This window comes from Fundulus heteroclitus, chromosome 21 (genome assembly GCF_011125445.2).
Source record: "Fundulus heteroclitus isolate FHET01 chromosome 21, MU-UCD_Fhet_4.1, whole genome shotgun sequence".
Classification (NCBI taxonomy): Eukaryota; Metazoa; Chordata; class Actinopteri; order Cyprinodontiformes; family Fundulidae; genus Fundulus; species Fundulus heteroclitus.
Genome location: NC_046381.1, coordinates 33,035,107 through 33,059,156, shown reverse-complemented (window position 1 = coordinate 33,059,156; position 24,050 = coordinate 33,035,107). Strand labels below are relative to the sequence as shown.

The 24,050-nt window shown below is 38.8% G+C and overlaps 1 protein-coding gene and 1 pseudogene across 1 annotated transcript; both read left to right on the top strand.

The window, feature by feature from the left end:
* The window catches only part of LOC105920364, an 84,859-nt pseudogene extending 74,526 nt beyond the window's left edge, over positions 1–10,333 (top strand).
* A 1,124-nt stretch (positions 10,334–11,457) lies between these two features.
* On the top strand, positions 11,458–21,391 carry LOC105920359 (leukocyte elastase inhibitor A). The gene is made up of 9 exons (XM_036125562.1): positions 11,458–11,547; positions 14,298–14,479; positions 14,632–14,772; positions 17,350–17,467; positions 17,689–17,831; positions 19,824–19,901; positions 19,988–20,077; positions 20,157–20,337; positions 20,733–21,391. The coding sequence occupies exons 2-9, from the start codon at positions 14,303–14,305 to the stop codon at positions 20,954–20,956; spliced, it is 1,152 nt and encodes a 383-aa protein (XP_035981455.1). The 5' UTR covers positions 11,458–11,547; positions 14,298–14,302; the 3' UTR covers positions 20,957–21,391.
* Positions 21,392–24,050: the final 2,659 nt, after the last annotated feature.

Sequence of the window (24,050 nt, the reverse complement as noted above, 5' to 3'; positions counted from 1 at the left end):
AGGGGACCCTTCCCCCTTTTTACAGTCCAGAGTGCAGCACCTATTAAAAACAACAACTTGTCAATCAAGCCCAAGATTTTTTTCCAGATAATTTATATCTGTGATTAAATGCTATGCTGGGAAAGGAAACTTCTGCTTGTTGTCAAAAGGCCCGATGCAAATGTTTGGTGCTGAAAAAAAAGAAAGTATATTTAAGCAATCAACCTTCAGGTAATATAAAATTGTGGAGTCATTCTGCAGCTGGTGGCATTTTTTCATGCAAAAGATTAAAATTTTAATAATCTGTTAAAAAGAAGCAACCCTGCAGCTAGTAGAAAATATCTCAGGCATGTTGTCAGTGTCATGTGAAGACAAAGAAACTGTGGACGCCACAGGGCTGGGTGGGGGATGGGGTTGGTTAGCAGGGTCTTTCTGGAAGGTTCAAGACCACATGGCATGTATTGATGATGGCTTTTCCTCTGGTAATTTTTTTTGCACATGAAATAATTCTAATGTGTTAAATACACAATTTAAGCAAGTCCTCTGTCTAAACATGCTTATTTGTTGTGAGGATATATTATTGAATTGCCATTTCTTTGCACAAGCATACCACAAAATGTTACCTTTACTATAAGACTAACATTAGAAAACTCAAAACCTTCAGAAAATATGAATTCATCCTGAACAAGGTAAACTGTCTGATGCAGTGTTGTTCAAATTCTAGCTGTTTTGTAGTGCTTTGGCCTGGAATAACTTTGCAGCTCTTGGTCCTGCACAGCTTCCTCGTTGGGCTGTTTGCCCAGTTCAAATCTGCCCTAGCCATTTACTTTAGAATGATGACAACAAAGAATCCTGTGAGTTGTGTTAGTGGCTTTACATGTAGTCTGGATTTGAAAAGGTAGCCTTAGAGCGGGAAAATAAGGACTGTCGTAGGATAACCCCCACACCTTCTTTGTCTGCATTGAGCAAGACAGGATATGTGTGTTGGGGGTGGGGGCTGCAGCGTTGCAGGGCATTTCTGATGCAGGGGCCTACAGAGCTCATTTAACAACTGTTGATGGAGATCGAAGCTCCCACAAGAACTTTATATCTGTTGGTTGTGCTGTTCTTTTTACATCTCTCCTTCTAGGTGATGAAGCAGACGGAAGACGTTTTATCATTCTTTCCCTTTTATCTCTTCTTTCTTTCACCTCTTCTCTTTCTTTTTTTTTCTCTTCTTGTTCTTTACTCTCCTACTTTCCCATTGTAGTGTCCATATAATTTGCAATTTTCTCCGCAGGAATCACAATAAAAATATTTACATGCATAAATCAAGCAGAGCATTATGCGAAAGCTGATTGCTCCACTTGTGAAAGCAAAATCTGTCGAGCTCTATTTGGCATTAAGACATCAATTCTTATTGCCACATTGCTAGTCAGGACACTGGGAGAAAAAAAAAAAAAACCTGTCTCCTCCATTCGATTATTTTTTCACTGGTTGAAATTATTGTGGCTCTAGAGACTGCCACAACCTTTCTCTGAGATTTGTCAAAAATAAAGAGGTCTGCATGTCATGTTAGACTGATAACAAGCGGATCCATGGCCTGGATCAGTAAGTGTCAAGCTACTGTGACATTCAGATGGTCCAGTCAGAATTTGGCAACATGAAGAATGGCTCCATATGTAATGTTGTGGGAGGTGTTTTCTGAGCACCCTGTTGGGTCCCTATGTACCAGTTACACACTCCTTAACCACCGCGGCCTGAGTTTTGCTGCTGAACATGTCCATCCCTTTATTATCACAGCAGGGAAAATACACCCAGTGACACAGCTCAGCTGACCTCATTCGTGTTTCCTGAACATGCTGATGAGTTCACTGCTCTCCACTGACCTGCACAGCCGACAGATTTCAATGTGATCTGTGGGATGTGGGGAAACAGGGAGACACACGTCTCAGTTAGGTGTACCTAATGAAGTGGCCGTTGAGTGCACGGCAACAAACTCACATAAAACAAGTTGTTGAAACTCAGTGATATGAAGACAATGTGGGAGTTTCCAGCACCCTGTGCTCTGCTCTTTGTTGCCTCCTCTACAAATAGTTCTGCTATCAGTTCAGTTTTTGTTGCATTTTCTCCTGTTTATTGGAGTTTTTCAGTTTTTTTTATTATACTTTCATGATTTTTACACTATGTGGCATCAGTATCCAACATCTAAAGTACCAGTTAAAGGAAATCACTACTTTTCTTGAATAAATTACTTTGATCTGTAAACATTTCCTTGCCTTCTGCTAAACCATGACCAATGACCCAGAGGGGGATTTTTAAAGGTTTGTGACTGACAGGAAATTAAATAAAGACATCCATAAAGACCCATATCCTGACTCCTGCATCAAAATATCTGCCTTTCTTTCCCGGATTTAGAACATGTCAGGATTCCAGAATATGTCAGGAATAAAGATTTTTTTTTACCATTTCATGTAGGTTCATTTGCCCTGTTAAATCTAGATTTAGTTTAATCTAGAGACTAGGGAGCACTCCTCATTGCAATGTTCAACAGTGCATCAGAATTCAGCAAATGTCAACCTCTTCTGGATTTGGTTTTAGTACTGGGAACAATACAAATGCTTTTCTCCAGTATCGTGTACATTACTGATGTTTTCTCCGTCCTTTGCCATAGGTCTATGTACTGGGTCAAGGTGTAAACTGAAAAAAATGTCAAAATGAGCAGTGTTTTGTTTGCGGTTAGTATAGCTAGTTTACACACAGTGTGTGAATCTAAAAATATAAACACTCTACTAAGAACCTACTATAGTGGATCACTGAAGACACGAGGACCCAGATTTATCATGTTGGAGTTTAAATCCTTATAAATATATAGTGTTAGGATATCAACGAGGTCAAGTGGAATGAACTGTTTATCCCTGGACTGTCTGCCACACTTGGATAACACCGGACAACGAGGAAATGACTCATCTGTCTGATAGCATCCCGGAGTTGACACCGTTTATCTATAGATGACGCAGTTTGGACATGTACGGCCTTTTTATGGGTGTTAACCTAAACTCCTTTATAATGTTTGAATGATGAGCAATCGGGGCTTCTTGCCGATCAAGAGCCCATCAGCGCTGATGTGTTTGTAACCATTTCTCTGACTGTGGTAGATTAAATAATCTGAAATATGCTTTATGCTTTCCAGAATTTTGCATCTTAAGTGGTCTCAAAGTGGTGGTCGCCGATTAAGGGTAAAACGGGCCGGGTCCATAGAGGATTTAACAATAGGCCACAGCTTTTTTGGAAGATGAAGTAACAATTGTGGATCTTTTCTGTTTGATGGACCCTGTCTATTTTTCCTACCCATTAATGATTGCTCTGCTGATACATTTTGTTTTAGGGAGAAGTGACCCACAAAGTGGTATTGTGTTTACCTTCCTGCCAAACTATAACAGACCATACTGTGGTACGCTGACCACGTGGTTCACATTGCCACCGTGCCCAGCTTCAGAATGCTTTGAATGGAAAGAGACACTTTACTGAGCAGTAATGACCTTTTTTCACTCAGATTGACTTGAATGGACTCGTTTCTATTTGACCCTACACGCTAAGATTGGGGTCATTTTCCATTACAGGTACCATGATATGTGTGGGGACAAAAACAGCTCTCCTCTATGTAACAGGAGAACATCAGCCATTGAACTTAATGTCTGCCAGTACTACTTAAACTGTGTAGGTTTAGACTGTCTATCAATTCAGGATTCAGGTGACCAAGTACTCCACTCACAACAAGCAACAGTCTCTAACGACCAAGGACAGTAACGTGTGGGTCGTTGATTTGCATCTGACTTGGAATGCGCCCAGGAGGATGGGCCTCTATTTCCTTAAAAACAGCAGCACTGAAACTACAGGTTGCTCAAGTGTGAGTCACTAAAATTGACCAACACTACTGGATGGGTGTCGAAAACGTTTTCAGAAAAACTGAGCAAAAATCTGGTTGCCTCTGATTTAAGCCTGTTTGTTGTTGCGATGACCCGGATAACTGAGAGTTTGCACAAGCATGCCTATCAATGTACTGCATGTGTTGTTCATATTTCACCTGTGCATTTTGAAAAATTGGTACCACTTTGTTTATTGACATGTTATTAGTCTGTAAAGACTTTATAACTCATCCATACGTATTTATCATGCATTAAGGGCAGCAAGGGAAAATTGGCCAGTTTCTTGCCAAATGGTGAGCCTAATCTATCTATCTATCTATCTATCTATCTATCTATCTATCTATCTATCTATCTATCTATCTATCTATCTATCTATCTATCTATCTATCTATCTATCTATCTATCTATCTATCTATCTATCTATCTATCTATCTATCTATCTATCTATCTATCTATCTCATCAATAGATGCTTGTATTAACATTTTAAGACTAAGATACTACTTGTAAGCACAAACCAATCAGTTTTGTCTCTTGCACTCCCTTACTTAATGCACAATAAGAATGAGTTATAAAGTATTTAGAGATTAATTAATAAAACATCCATAAAATATTTCTATTATATACATGATGTAGTGCCTACTGCACTACATCCTGTACCTACCGTTGCCATTTCAGAATCAGAATCAGAAATACTTTAATAATCGCAGAGGGAAATTACTGTTTCAGTACAACCGCCATCACATACATCACAAACAAACAAACACAAACATTTAATCTGCTATTTGCAGTATAGTTTTACTTTTTAATTGCACAGCTCTTGTGTTTATTTTGTATTGGCCTATTGAACCGTTATTAACTTCTTCCACGGCGTGGGCTTGAGTAGCTCATCTGTTGGACTGGACCACACGGACATTTATAAGCGTTGGTCACACATCACTATGATGGAGATTCATTACTGTTCCTTTGTTGACCCACTTTTGATACTACTGAACATACTGAGAATACCGTATGAGAGCTCCAGTGTTGCTGCCTAACATCTAACATCCTTAGCAACTAGCATGTGCCATGCATGGGTCATTTTGGCATGACTGAACAATATAAAATAAGAGAGAAAAAGGCAGAAAACAAGAGTTTGATTAATTCCTCATTGGTTTTTTATCAGTGATCTTAGTTTATACAATACAAAGAATGATCTGAACAAAAGGGCTAATGATATACTTGGATTAAATTAACATGTTTGCAGGATCTAACGATTGGGTCCAGTCTAAGCATGGCATGTTTGAGTGGTAAAGGACTGCATGAATGGAAAGGAAGACTTAAGTGATTGCATCACAGGTTTGCTTGCTTGTCTGCAGGATCTGCAGACAGATGCTGCTGTCATGGAGGTACATCTTCTGCTGATGGTTATATCTAGCTGACCTCTGGTACTGTGTAAATATGCGGTGGACTTTTATGGTAGGGATAAAAGGATGCTGGAAATGGAGCAGAACAATATGCTGCCTAGAGCACAAACAGGAAGAGGTCGCTTCTCTGCAGCAAGTTTTTCCACCCTCGTTCTTCAATTTTAGCATAAAAGGTGCCCCTGGAGTCTAAACAGGGCTGTTGTAGAAGAATTTACTTGTGTCTTTAACATGTAGTAACCTTTAATCCGGACACTTGTTTCTAATGCGACAACAAAGTAAGCCTTTGTTATCTTTTTGGATCAACCGTTTGTAGGTCAACCAAAAAGATCCCGTTTGATCACATCCTAACGCAGGACTTATTTGCATCAGTGAAACAACGTAAAAAATAAGTTAAACATTAAATAAATAAATACTCCAATAAATAAACATATATAGGATAAACTCACAAATAGCTGAGGTGAAAACATGTGTGCATGGAGAGAATTTGCAGAATTGCAGAGTACTCACTGATTTTTGAACATGAGGTTTGCACATACACGTGTAAACACGCACGCACACACACACACACACACACACACACACACACACACACACACACACACACACACACACACACACACACACACACACACACACACACAGACCATCAGAAATCTAAACATCATGAGCTCCATCTGGTGGAGAAGTGTGTAATTGTGATGTTGTTAAGAGCTGCAGCCTCTGTGGTGTTGGTTCTCATCTGATCCATGTTGTGTCCATGTTGTGATCAGGAAAAAATCAGAGATATAGTGACTGGGGGCGCAGTGAACAACATGACCAGGATGGTCCTGGTTAATGCCATCTACTTCAAAGGAACCTGGGATCAACCATTTCTGAAAATTCGCACTTTTGAGGCTGAGTTTAAACTCAACAAGGTAACAGTGAACATGACAACAGACTAACCCACTAGAAGTGAAAAAAGTCTCTGTTAAGGTAAAATATTACACTGTACACCAGGATGAAGAGGAGCAGTCATCAAGGAGGAAGAATTACTCTTTTATTCTGATATTCAATGTGATATTTTTAACCATGCTCTTTATTGAGGATATTTGTCTGTCTTTCAATCAGTTCTGTTGTTTCTTGCAACCACTTCAAGATCACTTCAAGATCCCTGAGTTCTTGTATTTCTCCACAGAAAGAAACAAAACCAGTACAGATGATGAAACAGACTTTGTCCGTCCCCAAATCTTCCATTCCTAAAGTTAACTGTGAGGTAATGAATAGAGTGATCTTTTATTGACCCACAGTGGAGAAGTTCAGGTGGATCAGCAGCAAGTGAGAGAAAAAGTCTAGATATTAAAAATGGTTCACTGAGAATAAATGAAATGTGCCACTGAGTAGGGTGACTTGAAAAGGTACAAATGGGCCTGTTGTCTATGAAAATAAATAAATAACCACAGTGATGTAATCAACTTAGGCTGGTGGGAGCAGTGATGGTTATAAAGTGTGATGGCTGCTGAGAGGAAAAATCTGTGATAATGCTCCTTAGTGACTGAGTTAAAATTATTAACCAATATAATTAATCATGGGATTTTTACAGCATGCAAAGCTGCCAGGATATTTCTTTAATGTCTGAAACCTTCTGCTGGACAGATCCTAGAGATGCCTTATAAAGGGAAGGAGTTGAGCATGCTCATCATTTTACCTGAAAATATCGAAGATGATACAACCGGTCTGGAGTGGACTCACCCAGACAAGATGAAACACTCTCAGGTCCTCAATTCAAGCTGGAGGAGGAGTATGACCTGAAGGAAGTCCTGAGCAGCATGGGCATGAAGGATGTCTTTGATGAGACAAAGTGTGACCTCACTGGTGAGACATGGAGGAAACAGACAAATATGTTACATATAGTTTACAGCAGTGATCACTGTGTCAGAGTTTAAGATTATGGAAACAAGAAAATTCATTGATCAATATTTTCAGAATAAAACTGGACTTGACAATTTTTTTTACAAGGAGGCAGCTTTGTAATAATAATTGTAAGAATTTTCATTATCATACTTTCATACATTTATGAAAATGGTCGTCATTCTATTTCTCTTTTCTTTCCTGGAACAGGTATGTCTGGCTGCAAGGAGCTCTTTCTGTCCAAAGTCTCCCACAAAGCTTTTGTGGAGGTGAATGAAGAGGGAACTGAAGCTGCTGCTGCCACTACTTGCTGTATTGAGCTTCTTAGCTTGCCACCTGAGTTCACTGCAAACCATCCCTTCCTCTTCTTCATCCGCCATAATGCCACCATGAGCGTTCTGTTTGCTGGATGCTTCTGCTCCCCTAAGTGAGATCTGTGTCCTTCAGAGGAATTACCCCACTGGTGAAGGTAAGGTGTAATACAGCAACAGACACATTTCTGGAACTTTAATGGAATAAGGTTTATAATCATTCTTCAGGATTACCCAGTGACTTTATCATTGTTATTGAAAAACTACACTATTCAAAACAGTTCCAATAATTAAAGGCTGAAACCTGTAAAATGTATTATATTCTATTTAAAGAATAGTCATTGTGAAGACAAAATATAAGATTTTTTTGCGGCAAATGCAACAGAAAGACTTTTAATTCAGGTTATATTGGCCCCATAAGGAGGGCTGACTGTGGTATGGCAGTTATTTTAACAATTGTATTGATTAGCATATTTGCTTCTCCACAGGTCTCTTGCTAACTCAGTGGAGGAGTTTAGTTTAACATTTTAGCTGCTATATATTAAACAACTTGGTGAGCATGTTAAATGGTGGAGCTAGACTTTTATTGATGGGGGATCAGAGAGGGTCAAGGCTATATGAGGGGCATTCTCAGACTATGAGAACCAATTTCTTTCTCAAACAATCATTGGAATTGTTTCTAAACTTTAAATATATTGAAATACATATCAGGCACAAAGGAAAGTTGTGTGTGTAATTTGCAGTTTAATAAGAAGGTAACAAAAATAAAACTAAATCTAAACACAACATAGCATACGTATACAACATGTTCTATTCTTTCATCTTTCAAACAGTGATCACAGTTCCCTGTATTATGCTTTTTCTATTTTAAATTGTGTATAATTAAGTCCTGTATGTCCGAATCTTATGGCTCCCACATACTTGCATGGACCTGAATCTGCAGACGTCTGTGCAGAGTACACACAGATTCGAGACAGTATCCTTGTTTACAAGTACAGGCAAAGCTCAGTTTTTATGACTGGGTGTCACACTATAAACTGCTCTACAGGATGAAGTCCTCACATAGCACTGTTTTATAATACTTTTTCATGATTGCATTTTTGAAAGGAACAACCTGGCATGTTTCTTGAATTTGCTTCTAAATTATTAGCTTAGTCTTTCTTAGCCAGTCGATGAGAATCCAAAATGAAGCATACACGACTTTGATATATCATAGCCCAGAATGGCCCAGAACATCATCTCAAAATGTTGTAATGCTGGGTCAAAGCCAAAAATTGGAGAATGGCAACATTAAAAGCTCCACATTTTCTCTAACATATCTGTGGTACAGATGAGCATTTGTTTCTAATTTTGGGTGTAACTAAGAAACTTTAAATTCTTCCAACAGTGTAATCTCAAAACACATGACGAAATAGTTGACTGCTGCGTTCTCCAAATATGGCACCATTCATTGTCAGAAATGTTTACACCCATTTCCCTAGTTACATTTATTGTTCTGATTATTCTATTTTTATCCTAATTTAAAATGTGAGTAATTTCCTTGCCAAAAATATCTCTTATTTATAGAAATCTAAAAAGTCTTGATTACTCAGTACAGTGCTGTTATTCCACTTTGAATCTATTGTTTGACTCTCTGGTCAAGAGAATTATGGACAAAACTCATATCATATGCTATCTATTGAAGTAGTCTGTGTTCTTTCTCCAGTTTGGATTTTTGCTCCAGGTTAAAGCACAGTTTCTGTGTAAATTGACAAATCTTTGTCACACCAGCAAAGCACGGGCCTAATTTGTGCTGCATGAAAGTATTCCTTTTAGGCAGTTTTTGCTGCCGATGATGACATCGGCAGCAAAAACTTTAATGATGATGTCTTCTCTCCTAGTTTTAATCATCTCAACATTTTTACTGTCTGTTTGCTTGTGCCAGGGGCTCTATAAAAGTTACAAATAAAGCAACCGCCTTGCCTGGCATTCATGACATTCATTCTTATTCTTGCAGTTGGTGTTTGGTGGAGTGGTTTTATTCACTGCTTTATCACTTAGTCCAATTTTTTAAGTATCTAATATAAATAAGTTCCTTTTCCAGATAAAGGTTTATTACATGGTTTAACACAGTTACATCTGATCACACTTTATTCATCCATCACAAACTCCACTGAAATAATCTTAGATAATCTGTGGTACCAAATTTGCTATGTTTAACATGAGGAACTTTCAGTAATAAACATAGAGAAAAGAAAACAAAAAAGTTTATTTTTCTCCCCCAGAACTGGGGGCTGCTGAGTTTAAGAGCTGAAGAACCAATGTCAACAATTTGTTTTCCAGCTGAAGGATAAATCTCTCTTCCTTAACATTAATTTCTTTGATACATGTCAATGTTACAGTGTTGGAAGTTAGTACAGCCATACCTCTTCTAAATCCGTGGCCACATGGATTACCAAATAAATTAGCATATCCAAACCTTCTAAGTTCCGTGCTTTTCTGTTTAGACAAGCAGTTTCCTGTAAATAAATAGTCTGACTTAACCTTCTGTAATTTAGTCATTACCTTCCGATGTTTCATAGGCTGGATGCAATTTGCTGGGGGGGATGGGGGGATTCCCCCCCCCCCTCCGTTTGTGATGTCCCTCCCTCTGGTCACTCATGTTTTATCCCTGGGGGGGATACATTCTCACATCCTCAGTGCTCATCTGAACACGAAGAGGGGCCTGCTGCTGCTGCTGCTGTGTCTGAGCTGTGGTCTGCTGTGGACCACATGATTCGTGGTGTTAAGCTCTGTGAATAACGATATCTGCCAATCTTACAGTGGTTTGTTATATTTGCTTTGCAATAAACCAGGAACTGAGCTATGCCCTCAAAGGTATATGAGTCATGCTTCGTGTTGTACTTCCTGTCTTTCTGTGAACCTATTCCAGACTCTAGCCTATCATGGGATTCCAGAACCTTTTAGCCTACCACAAAACAAAATGGTCCTCCCAAACATGCACTCACCCCATTAAACTGTATTACACTGTGCTGTTGTTTAATATAGATAAAAAAAAAGTGTAATTGAAAATGGATCTGGAGCCAATCTGCGCAAATAAGTCGATAGCAGTGTTTGATAATTGTGGCTATTTCCTCTCAGCTGAGATCCAGAACTCAGGCAGCATAGTAGAGTCTAACACTGTTTTTAATGTTCTTTTCGTACTTGATTAGTTAGAGAAGATGGTCATTCAGAAGGGTCCAGTGGTGCAGCCTTTGTTCCTGCATCCATGGGCTCCTCTCAGGTGGAGGGGATGGTCTGACTACTTGAGGATGCTTGTCAGCAGAAGAGAATGGTGACAGCTATTATGTGATAAGGATGATTCCTAGAAAACAAACAAAAACCTAATAGCTACTTATAGGATTTATCATCATTATGTTGAAATGTTGATTAGTAGATGAACAGAAGCAGTAAACAGAACTTTAATATGGTATGTGGGAATTCTAAGTTATGGAAATTAGTAATAATGTCTAATCTAAAAAAAACTAAAATTCAAATCAATTAAAATGCTTTAGACAATTTGAACTCCAAAACAACAAACAATCGGACATAGAGGTAAAAAAGGAATAGTATTTTGATTCACCATTAAAAGGTAAAAAGACAAAAAACATTTACTAGCCAAATATAAATGAATCATCCAGCAGGTGTTTCAGCATTTTAAATTTGTTTGCACAAACAGGAGGTGTCACCGCTTACCCATAAAATAAGAATAAAAAACACATCCTAAAATCCGTCAAACATCACATGACAAGACTTGAGTGATCTCCCTTAAGTGTTCTTTTATTTTTTTGTCTACATAAAGTTGAAGGAGTTTAGACTTGCCAGTTCTAAGGAAAATAGATATTTGGCTAAGAACCTGTTTGCTGTGTGTCTACCTCACTGAAAAGGACCAATCACAGCAGAGCTTTGAGACCCAGGAATGAAAATACTTTCACTTTAACACAAGCTGTCGAATGTGTGCCGACCTGAGTATGACGCTGAAAACAGTGATCTCTCTTCCACTGAAACAGTCTTGATCAAACCAAGACAAGTATCTTTCGGTAAGTAAATATTGTATCTAATTCTCTAACGAACATTAAAATTATGGTGCTTAATAGCTAGAGATTCCATTATATGTAAGGTGTCTGGTCACAAAAATAGTTTATTAGACTGACTGTGTTAGAAACTGAGAGTGACTGGTATGTTATGGAGGAGTAAGAAAGACGACACAAGAGCTAGGTTTGATCACCTTGTTTACTTGACTCCAACTGACTTGAGCAATGGTACAAAGTGTGATAATAAGCTCCAACAAAAGAATAAGTTTTTCAAATCAAAACATCTCATCATATAGGTGTGAGTGGAGCCCCCTATTGGTCTGCCACTTATGTGAAACCACTCGCACAATTCACCAGCCTGCAGATTATACGCAGTAGTGCGGTAGATCTTGACCCCAGACCTTTAGCCATGGTGGACCAAAGCTCTGAAACAAACCGTGGGCGTCTGTCAGAAGTAATCTCTGAAGGAGGGCCAAAACATGCAATCCAGTTTTACCAAAAAGCTCGGCACACCACTACCAACGTTATGGACGATAAGGGGACCACTTCAGGCCAATGGGTGGTATGATCAGTCACGGCCAGGAGATGAAACTGTAAAAAAAAAAAAAAAACATTCCCAAGAACTCCTGCAGGGCCTTAACTGTCTATGGGCGTGGAAAATCTGACACCGCCTGAACTTTTTTGGCCGATGGAACAGCACCACTGGCAGAAATGCGGTGGCCCAAAAAGTCTATGACTGGCAACGCAAATTAGCTTTTTGCCAGGTTGGCAATCAGGCCATGTGCTGTCAGGCGTTGAAAAACTTAACATAGGTAGGACATGTGCTGTTTGCCATACTTTGGCTGTTATTTAACCAGGAAAGTCCCACTGAGATTAATAATGTCTTTTTTAATGGAGCCCTGGACTTGTTTTGTTTTGTTTTGTCACAGCTTTGACTCTCTTTCAACCTTACTTCAACAACAGCTCTATCTTGATTCATATCTGTTGATAATGCATGCAAGCTTTGAAAATTATTCCTGTCAGATGTTTTACTATCTGTTTATTGCGCTGTATATGAGACATCAGAGGTATCGTGTAATTGATAGGGTGAAAAAACTCTATCTGAATAAAATTTGATAGTGAATGGTATAATAGCAATATTTGTTTTACTTCTACAGTAGCATTGTTTTATTATTTAGTCTAAAAAAAAATATTAGGGGATAACTGAAACTTTATATAAATAACAAAATCTTAGTTAGCCCGGATTTACAGACACATACACTAGCTAACCTTTGCTGGCATTTCGCTGCTGAATACAGAAATGTCATGTTCATTTGTATTTTTTTCACAATATACAAACTATATGTTCATCTAACCTGTGAAAAGGAATCATCCGTGCCTTTACGTCAACAATCCGTTGATTTGAACAAGAATATCCCGAACAGTGCAAAGGCATCTTCTATTGTTTTGTTATAGACTAGTAAGAGAGGTGAGTACTTCAAGATGACGGCCCCAATTCCTACGCCTCAGCAGCATATGAGGGCTCTAGCATATATATATATATATATATATATATATATATATATATATATATATATATATATATATATATATATATATATATATATATAGTGTCAACTGTATGGTTTGAAACTGATGGGTTATATACCCTTTTGCAAAAAGTAGTATATGTACTTGAAGTAAATTTTATTAAGTATACTTAAGTATAACCTTAAGTCTTGGTATTAATGTAATTTATCTCACAATTCTGTTATACGTTTCAGTAAAAGTCAAGTACACTTCACTATAGCCTACTTTTGTATATGAAATATAGTTCATAAAAAGTAAACTGCCTCATTTGAAGAATGAAATAAGTAGACATGTAGGTGATGTTAAAAAGTTATATTTGTTAGAAATTGTTGTTATAGACTGTATTTAACTGTCAAAAATGTAAAAGGGATTCTGCGTAATCCTTAATTCATTAAGAGAGAAAACAGTAAAAGTTACATTTCCGAGACCCGTTTTGTTGGGCTGGGTGGGTGGCGGGGCGTGGGGGGGGTGAAATATTCGGTGACTTTTAGACTAACGTAAGTACTGTAAAGTAAATTTTCTGAGATACAGGGAGCCAGTGTAAGGACTTTAGAACTAGGGTGATGCGCTCTACTTTCTTAGTCATAGTGAGGACGCAGGCAGCAGCGTTGTGGATCAGCTGCAGCTGTCTGATCCACTTTTTTGGCACACCTTTAAAAGCACCGTTGCAGTAATCAATTCTACTAAAGATAAACACGTTGCTTCGTTTTTGAGATCCTATTGAGGCATTAGGCCTTTAACCCAGCAAAGGTTCTTTAGGTGATAGAAGGCCAACTTTGTTATTGTCTTTAGATGCCTTTAAATGTTTAGGTCTAAGTTCATCCCTACACCCAGATTTCGGGCCAGAAGACTGTCCCCTAAGTCTGTAATATGAAGATCAGTGTGAATCAAGCAATTAAAACTGTGTGGCTGTGACTGGTCTGAAAACAGTCATGCATCCCGAAAATGACTGCTTTCTCCTCTCTTTATCCCCTACCTGCTATAGAAACAAGTTTATTCTCTTCGAGACAATCAGTATCTTTTACTGATTAAAGTTCATCCATCACTCTCTAAGGAACATTAAAATTGTGTTGCTAAGCTGCTATTTAGCAAAATAACTTATTTAACATATGAAGAAAATGCTAACTGATTATCCTTATGAGATGGTATGACTTTAAAATGACTACTTTATCCTTTCTTCACATCAGACACAATGGCACCACCCAGCTCTCTATCTAAGGCCAACACCACCTTCTCCCTGGCTCTGCTCAGAAAGCTGAGTGAGGACAGCAAGACTGCAAACATCTTCTTCTCTCCTTTCAGCATCTCTTCAGCTCTGGCTATGGTGATGCTGGGAGCCAGAGGCAACACAGCCACTCAGATATCAGAGGTGATCTTTTACTTTGATATCTGGTCGTCTGTATTATTTGGTATAGATTTTTTTCAGTCCCTTGGAAGCTTCTAATCCGTAGCTTTTAATATTTTTTACGATGAGTTTAATTTCTTCAGCATGTCTTCTTGTATCAATCTTCTTTTCCGCAGTGCTTGAAAACCCAGGATCGTCCGGATGATTTCCACACTCTGTTTGCCAAACTGCTGAGTAAGCTCAACAAGGCAGGAACTCCATTTGTTCTCAGTGTTGCCAACAGGCTCTTTGTAGAACAGACCTACCACTTCATTCAGGTGAGTGAGTCGTAATATGCATTTTCATTAGCAAATTTACACTCTAAAGCCCTTCTATTAGGCACATCTTTTCCATTCCTTCTTAACACAAATAGGCGATCACCAAAACATATTGTATCAGCTCAAACTTGATCGCACTCAGCAGTCTTGCTCATGTTCAGAATAAGCATCAGAATGCAACAGAAAGGGGATTTAAGTGATTCTGAACATTGCATAGTTTTTATTGTTGATAGGCTAGTCTGTATTTCAGAAATTGATGAAATACAATGGGACATCGGTGTTTGCATTTTTCGGTCCGTTCATTACACCCAAACATAGCTTAAAAGTAATTTTAAATAAGCTCAGAATGTCCGCTAGCATTGGCCGCTATTAGCCTCCTTAATAACTCGCTGCTTACCCAGATTATACATAAAAACGGTTTGTTTAAACATAATGCTTGTTTTCGTTTCACTCTGTCATCGTCCAGTAGTACTACGGGCCTTAGTACAGCATTAATGGGAAAAATCAATGTTTAAACTCTATTTAGGCGTCATTAGCAGACCGGACAACACAATCATTAATATCCCATTGGTGTATAAAATCCTTATGGAAGTAAAGTTTGTTATATCCTTGAATTTCTGATGGAACATTGCTGTGAGGGGCAGTTCCTTAACCGTAAAACACACTCAAACCACATATCAGCATAGTATGGTTTGAAGAAAGCTAGCGGGAGCTAACCTGTTAGCTCAGTCTTTTACCTTGGTCGAACCTTAAAAAAAAAAAAAGTAAAAACACATTAAAAGTAAACCATTTTAATCTTTCCCTACCAAATATGCCAAACCTCTGCCATCATGTCTGTTCGGTTGACTTTGGGCATCCAGTTGGAAGCAGTTGGAACAGGGTGAAGCTGGTTCTTCAACCCGGAGAAACAAGCAAGTTCAAGGTGGAGACTCCTCGTGAAAACCAGCATGGGATGTGCTTACATGACTCAGGTGGTCTGCGCTCGGCTGTGGAGCATAAGGATCTCTGCACTGCCTTTCCAGCATGCAGACTTGTATCTCCATTCCCAGTTGAGCCCGTTTGTGGGTATCCCAACCCATTTGGACCATGGTGACTGTCTCCCCAGTGTAGGACTCCTCTCCTTAAGGACCAACAGACAAAGAGAAAGATAAGTCCTAGGGGGCTTGGTACATAGCAGTGTTGGTACCCCTTGCTGTGATGAGCAGTCCTCTGGGGGCCTGTAAAAGTCTCACATTTCAGTAGCTTTAATCTTACATTCTGATTTTATCCCACACGGCTGATTGCACAGTGGGCGGGACATACCGGTGCAAATAAAGCAATAGAACTGACAAGCCCACAGCTGAACCAACACAAACATTGCAGTGCTGAAGGATGCATGCATAGCTGTTGCTGTAGCATTTGTTTGGTAAGAATCCATGATTTCATCTTTGAAAGAAGACTGGCAGGAAGCATCTTGAATAGCTTACCTTCTTGTGGTTTCACATGATGCCTGCTGCTTCCGTTTTTAATTTGAAACTGTCATTGGCTAAAACCAACCTTTGGTAGGTGGGCACTAGGTGTCATTTCGCCCAATCAGCTTGGAGGCTTCTGCTGAGCGTCCCTCTTTTCCCCAAACAGATTCGATAGGAGCAGTCCCAGATTGATAATGTGCTACACATTATCAATTTGGCTGACCAGGTTAGAAGTTTGGTTCTCTAACTTGGACTTCGTTCAAGTCCATTCAATCCAATAAAATCTGACACTTGAAGAGAAGTTGTCACTCATTTATTCCATATGTGTGCAGAGTTTCCATTCTTCTAGCGGAGCATTTGTGAGGGCAGACTCTGATGCTGGATAAGAAGGCCTGGGTCACAGTCTCTGCTCAGAATGCCAGTGCTCGGATCACTCTTTCAACTATTATCCTAATATCAACTGATTGCACTGATATTCACCGAACAATAAATAATGGACAGACCATTTTTTGATAAACATTAAATAACTTAAAAATATGCAAAATTGCAAAACAGCACTGATTCTTCCTGAATTGTGTCAACTGCCTGGTGATGGTGATTTGATGGTGAGGGAGATATTGTCTTTCCAGACTTTGGTCTCATTTGTACCATCGAGATTTATGTAATTGCCACAGTCTACCTTAGCATTGTTTCTGACCATATTAATCCATCACGAAGCTCAATTAATTTCCTGACCATAACTATGAGTTCACTGTACTGACAAATTCACCAGGGCTTTATTCATTAGAGCATCTTTGGGATATTGTGGAACAGGAGACAGGAGGACAACCTGCTGAATCTATGACACAAACCACTGAGGCACATCTGAAAGCAAAATGGGTTTTAAATCAGTAGTAGCAAGATTTACACAATTAAGTAGCATGTGAGTGTATATTAGTTTTGCATTGTTTTTTAATGTCTGGAAAAACTAAAAAAAAAAAACAACCTAAGATTCTATAAATGTAAATAATTGGTGATATTTTGCTAGCTGTAATATAATTTCGTCATCCTAGAAAATTAATGAATGGATTACTCGTAGGAGAATATTTTCAGAATAAAGACATATATTTGCTGTTTTTGCTTCTAGGAGTTTTTAACCCAAACCAGGACTTACTACAACTCAGAGCTGGAGCCATTGGACTTCAGGACCAGCTGGGAGGAAGCCAGGGTCAAGATCAACAGCTGGGTGGAGGAGCAGACCCAAGGTGGATCGCACGCACGCACGCACGCACGCACGCACGCACGCACGCACGCACGCACATCATCATCACATGACCCATCCCACACAATGATGATGAATAAATCTCAACATCATGAGCTCCATCTGGTGGAAGAACAGTGTGTAATTGTGATGTTGTTAAGAGCGGCTGGCTCTGTGGAGTCGGATCTCATATATTCCATCGTGTTAATTCAATGTAATCACCAGGTAGAATCAAAGATATGGTGGCTAAGGGAACGGTGAATGAAATGACCAGGATGGTCCTGGTTAATGCCATCTACTTTAAAGGCACCTGGGATAAAGCATTTCCAAGATGTAGCACCTATGGAGCTGAGTTTAGACTCAACAAGGTACATTATTTTTCTTTTCTTTTTAACTGTTTGTTGTCTGTGGAGGTTTTACTTGTTGTACAGCACTTTGATCAACCTTGTGCTGTTTTTTTAAAAATATAATATAAATAAATATGGTATGGTATGTTAACAGTTAATAGTGACTATTAACACAGAGTATTTCCCCAGTCAGAAGGTGTTTGATCATTAGTCAGTTTAAATTAAAGATTTTCTTTTTATTAGATTTTAAAGAGAAACAATGGTATTACTGTGGAGGAATTACTTCAATGTGTTCTCAGGAAAGAAATTATCTTAAAAGTAAGACACTAAGATACTTTAATTCATCTGCTTGTTACACCAAGTTGGAATCGCACAGGTTTTTTTTCCATCCCAGTTGTGTCTCACTCTTGCTGGGGAACCGATCCAGTGTATACTGGAGGACATGGCTTGAAGACAATACAAAATGTGACACAAACAACCAAACTCCATCCATCCATCCATTTTCTAACCCGCTTACAAATTCAGAGATCTCATCTGCTACCCCATGGCTATAATGAAAGCCACACTCTTCCTCCTAAATCTTAGGTTCAGCAATTGATAGGATTCTCCTTTCCAACACTCTTGAGCATAAGTCTTTACCTCCAGCCCAACCCCTCTTAAAACATGAGGTAAAGTCTCCCAGAGGTTTTAACTAAATATATGCTTAACAGGATCCTCTTCCAGACAATCCTTGTTTTCCAGGGCGTTCATTAGCCTCGTCCACCATTTTATCTGACTACTTGTGATATGTTGACAGCTCCATCCAACTCTTTACCAAGTCCTTAAGAATCAACTGCAAAGGTCTGATGATGTGATTAGAAAATGGTGAACGACCATGAGCTGGCCCTGTGCCAAGTACAATTATGAACCACTTTGAGCTCAAACACAGAGATAGTTATAGAGATCTTTTCCCCATGACAGCCCTTCAACCCAGGGCCTATGCTGAAGACTTGTAAGTATCCTCTAACCTTTATTGGCTCTCTCACCACAAAATCTTTTTCTTGGGAGATGGTCCAGCCCCTTTCCAGGAGTTGAGTTTCAAAGCCCAAGTTGTCTGTGGAGGTGATTTCAACCGTGTCAAGCTGGTATAAGTCAACCTCACACTTCGACTCCAGGGCTTTCCTGCTAGTGAGGTGATGCTCCATGTCCCAAAAAACAGAGGAGTTACCATGTCTGCATAACTGTAATAACTAATGTGCAATAACTAATGTGCAATAATCTATTTAATACACTGTGCCATAACCCGTGCAATAATCCTGAAGAAGTGACTTCTGCTGCTATCACCACCTGAATATATGTCAATACACATGTATATATATATTTATATATATATATATATATATATATATATATATATATATATATATATATATATATATATATATATATATATATATATATCACTGTGAATGTAAATAAGACATCATCTTCCCATTCCTATTTTTTTTGTATTTTTATTCTTTTCTCTTTTTCTTTGATCCACTGTATATATGAAGATTCACTGTATATAACTGATGCACCTTTCCTACTTTTGCACCTTCTTTTATGAGCAGATGTGGCAAGTGAATTTCTCCAATGTGAGATCATTAAAGCCTATCTTATCTTATCTTATCTTATCTTATCTTATGTCTGGGTGCCCACCTTTATTTGATTCAAGGCCCCTGGAGATCGTTTCCCACTGGGGACCGTACCACATGCAGGCACCCGATCTTGATGGTTCCCCCTGTAGGTGGTGGGCGCATGTAGAGGGGGCTTCGTAATAAGTATCTGGCTGAGCCTTATTGGCCACAGAAGCCAAGAGTTGACCAGTAGGCATTCATCAGGAAGCTAACCTTTAAGTTCACTTCAGGGAAGTGCCCTGGTCTCTCTAGTCCAGATGAGGATCACCAGTAGTTCTGGTCTGCTTATGACTGATTTATCACTCTGACCCCTCCACTTAGTTCAGTTTAGCACACTGTTTGTGTTTGTTCACAGAATGATAAAAAACTTGTGCAGATGATGCAACAGAAAACCAACTTCAACCTTGCCTTCATTTCTGAAATCAACTGTCAGGTATTCAAGCAGAAACTTTGGCATTACTATGAATCCAGCTTGTATAAGAGCCAGTACTTTTCTGTAATGAACCTTTTACTGGACAGATATTGGAGATGCCTTACAAAGGGATGGAGCTGAGCATGCTCATCTTTTTACCTAAAGAGATAGAAGATGACACAACAGGTCTGCAGAAGGTAGGAATCTCTTGGTCAGACAAATTGATGAAACTTTACCTGGGCACTGACACATTTAATTGATGTATTACCTTTCCAGCTGGAGAGCCTTCTGACCTATGAGAAATTCATGGAGTGGACTCAATCAGGTCTGATGGACAACCGTGAGGTAGATGTGATTATGCCTCGATTCAAGATGGAGGAGATGTATGACCTGAACAAAATCCTGAGCAGCATGGGCATGGTTGATGCTTTTGACATGTCAAAGTGCGACTTCTCTGGTGAGACACTTGGAAAGAGACTGACAGATATTTTAGATGTAGTTAGCTGTCTCTAAATAATAATAATAATAATAATAATAATAATAATAATAATAATAATAATAATAATAATAATAATAATAATAATAATAATAAAGACCAGTGGTGCATAGGTTGTGTTCTTTTTTTTTATGACCCTGCATAAAGATCTGTGCTCTCTGATAGAATGGTAAGTCTACATTAACGTTTCTGTGATATTTTTTCCATGAAAGCATAGTCAGTGTGAATCAACCAGATCTTTTGATTTCCATATTGCAAGACATTTTGATGAGATACATGTTCCTAAAGATATTGTTGGTAATCCTGCAATCTCCCTCTCTCTTTCTCTCTTTCTCTCTCTCTTATATCTGCGACAGGAATATCAAGAAACAAAGGGCTATCTTTGTCGAAGGTCTCTCACAAGGCTTTTGTAGAGGTGAACGAGGAGGGAACTGAAGCTGCTGCCGCCACATCTGGTATTGTGGCAGATTTTTGTGGCAGTGTTTCCTTCTTCATTGCTGACCACCCCTTCCTCTTTTTCATTCGTCATAACCCCACCATGAGTGTTCTCTTTGCTGGACGCTTCTGCTCCCCTGAATGAGATCTGTGTCCCTTCCCAGCTCTAAAGGACGGACAGACATTACCATATACTGCCAAGGATATGTGCTCATTAATCCAAATAATAAAATTCAAGCAAAATGACAGTGATGGGGATAATAGCATATCAACATAGTGGTATTCCATTTATCACCAGAGAGCAGGGCCAGTGAATGCTGAGGAGCATTGTACACAGAGCTCACCAAGGGTGTGTCCAAATTCAGGGGCTGCATCCTTCGATGGCCAAATTTTAATGCTGATTACGTCACATCGATGCGCCGAAAGCTGTCCAAATTCGAAGGCTTCTTCAAGTGCAGCCTTCTTTTTCTCAGATTTGAAGGACTGGTATGGCGTATCCAGGCCAGCTGACAGCTTTGCTAGGACCCGGGACAACGCACACATGCACAAACACACACCAAAACAAAGTCAAATTAACTGTATATTTCATGCTCTGGAAATCTCTGTATTTTATTCTGGATATTTTCAACCCATCTATTGAATTTAGAGCACTAGTTGATCTTTTCTTCATAAGAGAACAGCAAGCACTGCAGCCAAAACATGGCTTTTTTTTTTACCTGCTGTATATTAGCCAGTCCCTAAGCTTGATGTATCATGAAACTGTTGACCTTTCGGGTTTTGTGATTTTTATTTTATTATTATAATTAAATAATAATAATAATGTTATGTTCAGTGTTTTTTTCCTAATCCACCTCTTATATATTTCAATCCTTATGTAATTTTGTCTGTGTTGTGTGCACCTGCCTGTTGCTTTAATCCTATAAATTTCCCCATCGTGGGATAAATAAAGGATTAGCTAATGTTATCTTAAATAACACTTTTTTATAGGATATATGTACTGGGTTCTTTCAAGGTCTTAATTACATTTTCTGTGTAGGCTCCAGTAACATATGATAGATAATATCTACTTTGAAAGTTAACATGAACTGCTGCTGAAGGTGACCACTCTGATCTACCTGGATGTTCTCTGGAGGACTGAAACACCTCAGTCAGTGATGTCAGTCTGTGGGTCTGGTCTGTCGGGGCAATGAGAGAAGTTTCGTCTCCTCTCTCCGTTTTCTTGCTCGTGGTTTTTCATGTACTTATAGAAATTTGTTGTGTTTCCACTGAATTTAACCGGCTTTTTACAAAACATACAGTTTGATTTCATTTACGGTATTAAAATAGAGCCAAACGGCGCTACTTTCCCTCTTCATGTTTTTCCGCTGCTGTGGTCTCTCTCCGAGAGATTACTGTGAACTGTAAATAGCTGATTAATGAATGAAAGTAAAATGAAATAATAGAACAAGAACTTTTTTAAGCAAAACATCAGGAATATATAAAGGCGAAAATAAAAACCATGTAGTTATTTAATGGAGACAGCGAGATGAGCCTTTGGGCTCCTTTACTTCGGCTTCACAGCTGTATTAAATGCAGTCCCAGTTGCTAGGAAACAGACGTGAAGGCTTGACCATCCGAATTCACAGGCAATCTCTTCTGGACTTTGCTTTTTCACGGCTGACAGAGGAACCAGTCTATGTGGGCACAGGTCCTACGAAGGATGCAAGAAGAGCACGTTGATTGACTCATGGAGTGTTTCCATGGCCAAGCAGGATCATCCAAGTTTTACAGGGTCTGGTGTTTGATGCATGAAGCATGACACCGTGATGAAACATATGCAGCCACTGGACTCTAGTGAAGTGGATGGTTCTCTACAAATTATGCCTCTATTCAGGTAACACAATAAACAAGTCTGGGTTTGGCAATGACTATATTGTGGAAAGGGTAAAATTTAGAGCAGAGCGTATTATGCTTTGGGCTGTTTTTCAGTAGTTGGCTTGGCCTCCAAATTCTAGGGGGAAAAAAATCTTAATATTTTGGCATACTGAGACATTATTTCATACTCTTACCCCTTTGGAAAACAATTTTGGCGGTGGCCATTTTCTGCACAGAGCCATGACTTCAACCTGATGATAAAACATTTTTAGGATGAATTAGAGCAGAAACTGTGAGCCAGGCCTTCCCATCCAACATCAGTGTCTGACCCCACAAGTGCCCCGCTAGAAGAATGGAAAGCCTTCAGCTGAAGCTTCGCACTAAATCAGAATTGTACTCACTGTTGGTGTTTATAAGATCTACATGCATCTTGGTAGTTAAGGGGGAGATGGGCTTCTGTATCATAACTTGTTTAAATGTATCTGTATATAATTACTATAATTGTGTTTAAAGGTTTAGGTGAGCAGTGCAGGTCAGATATGGTCATGCCCTTGGTGTAGAGACATGAACAGTGAATTCATCTGTATTCTCTACCATACAAAGTGATTTTTTGTCATCAATTTCCCTTGCAGTCCCAGCTTACTGTCATGTTTGTTTGAACAAATGGCTTCATTCTAGCTTCAAAGTGGTTGCCAAAGTTTTTGTAGAAGTTCAAGACTGTTTATATAAAAATGTGAAAAATGTGTCTGTGTCAAAATTCTTGAATCAGAATCTTCTTTGCTCCGTTGTCACATAAGGTCCCACAGGGCTCAGTTTTTGGGACACTGCTTTTTTCTCTGTATTTATTGCCTCTAGGTTCCCATTGTCAGATCTATCAGCTCTTAAATCAGAAGGATGGCTTTTCAGAGCGAGAGAGACAGAGATGTGGAGTGGTTGAAAGGGACAGAGCCATAAACTCTATCTCCATCTTCTCCCTCAAGTCACTCACTCCTTGATTTGTGATAGTCTGTCTATACATTAAACAGGTCTTAAATCCAAAATTATGTTTTACATTTTTTGTTAAGATAAAAATAGCTGAAAATCTTTCAGATAGTTAATTTAGTTTTATGTTATAGATTTTGATTAGAATAAATAGTAATACTCTGTTCTTATAGATTACATTATGTTGCTTTACAAAAATATAAAGTAAACAGCATCGAAATCCATGATTAGTAATCTGTTTTAGTTTTCTCATCCTAGTAAATAAACATTGTTTTCCAAAGTGTTATCTCCAACCAGACACTGGGCAATTTACATACAAACATTTTCATCCTGAGACTGGGCCTTCACATCTACATAAAAACACATCAAGAGTCACAAAATGTCCATATGCCATCACACAGGGG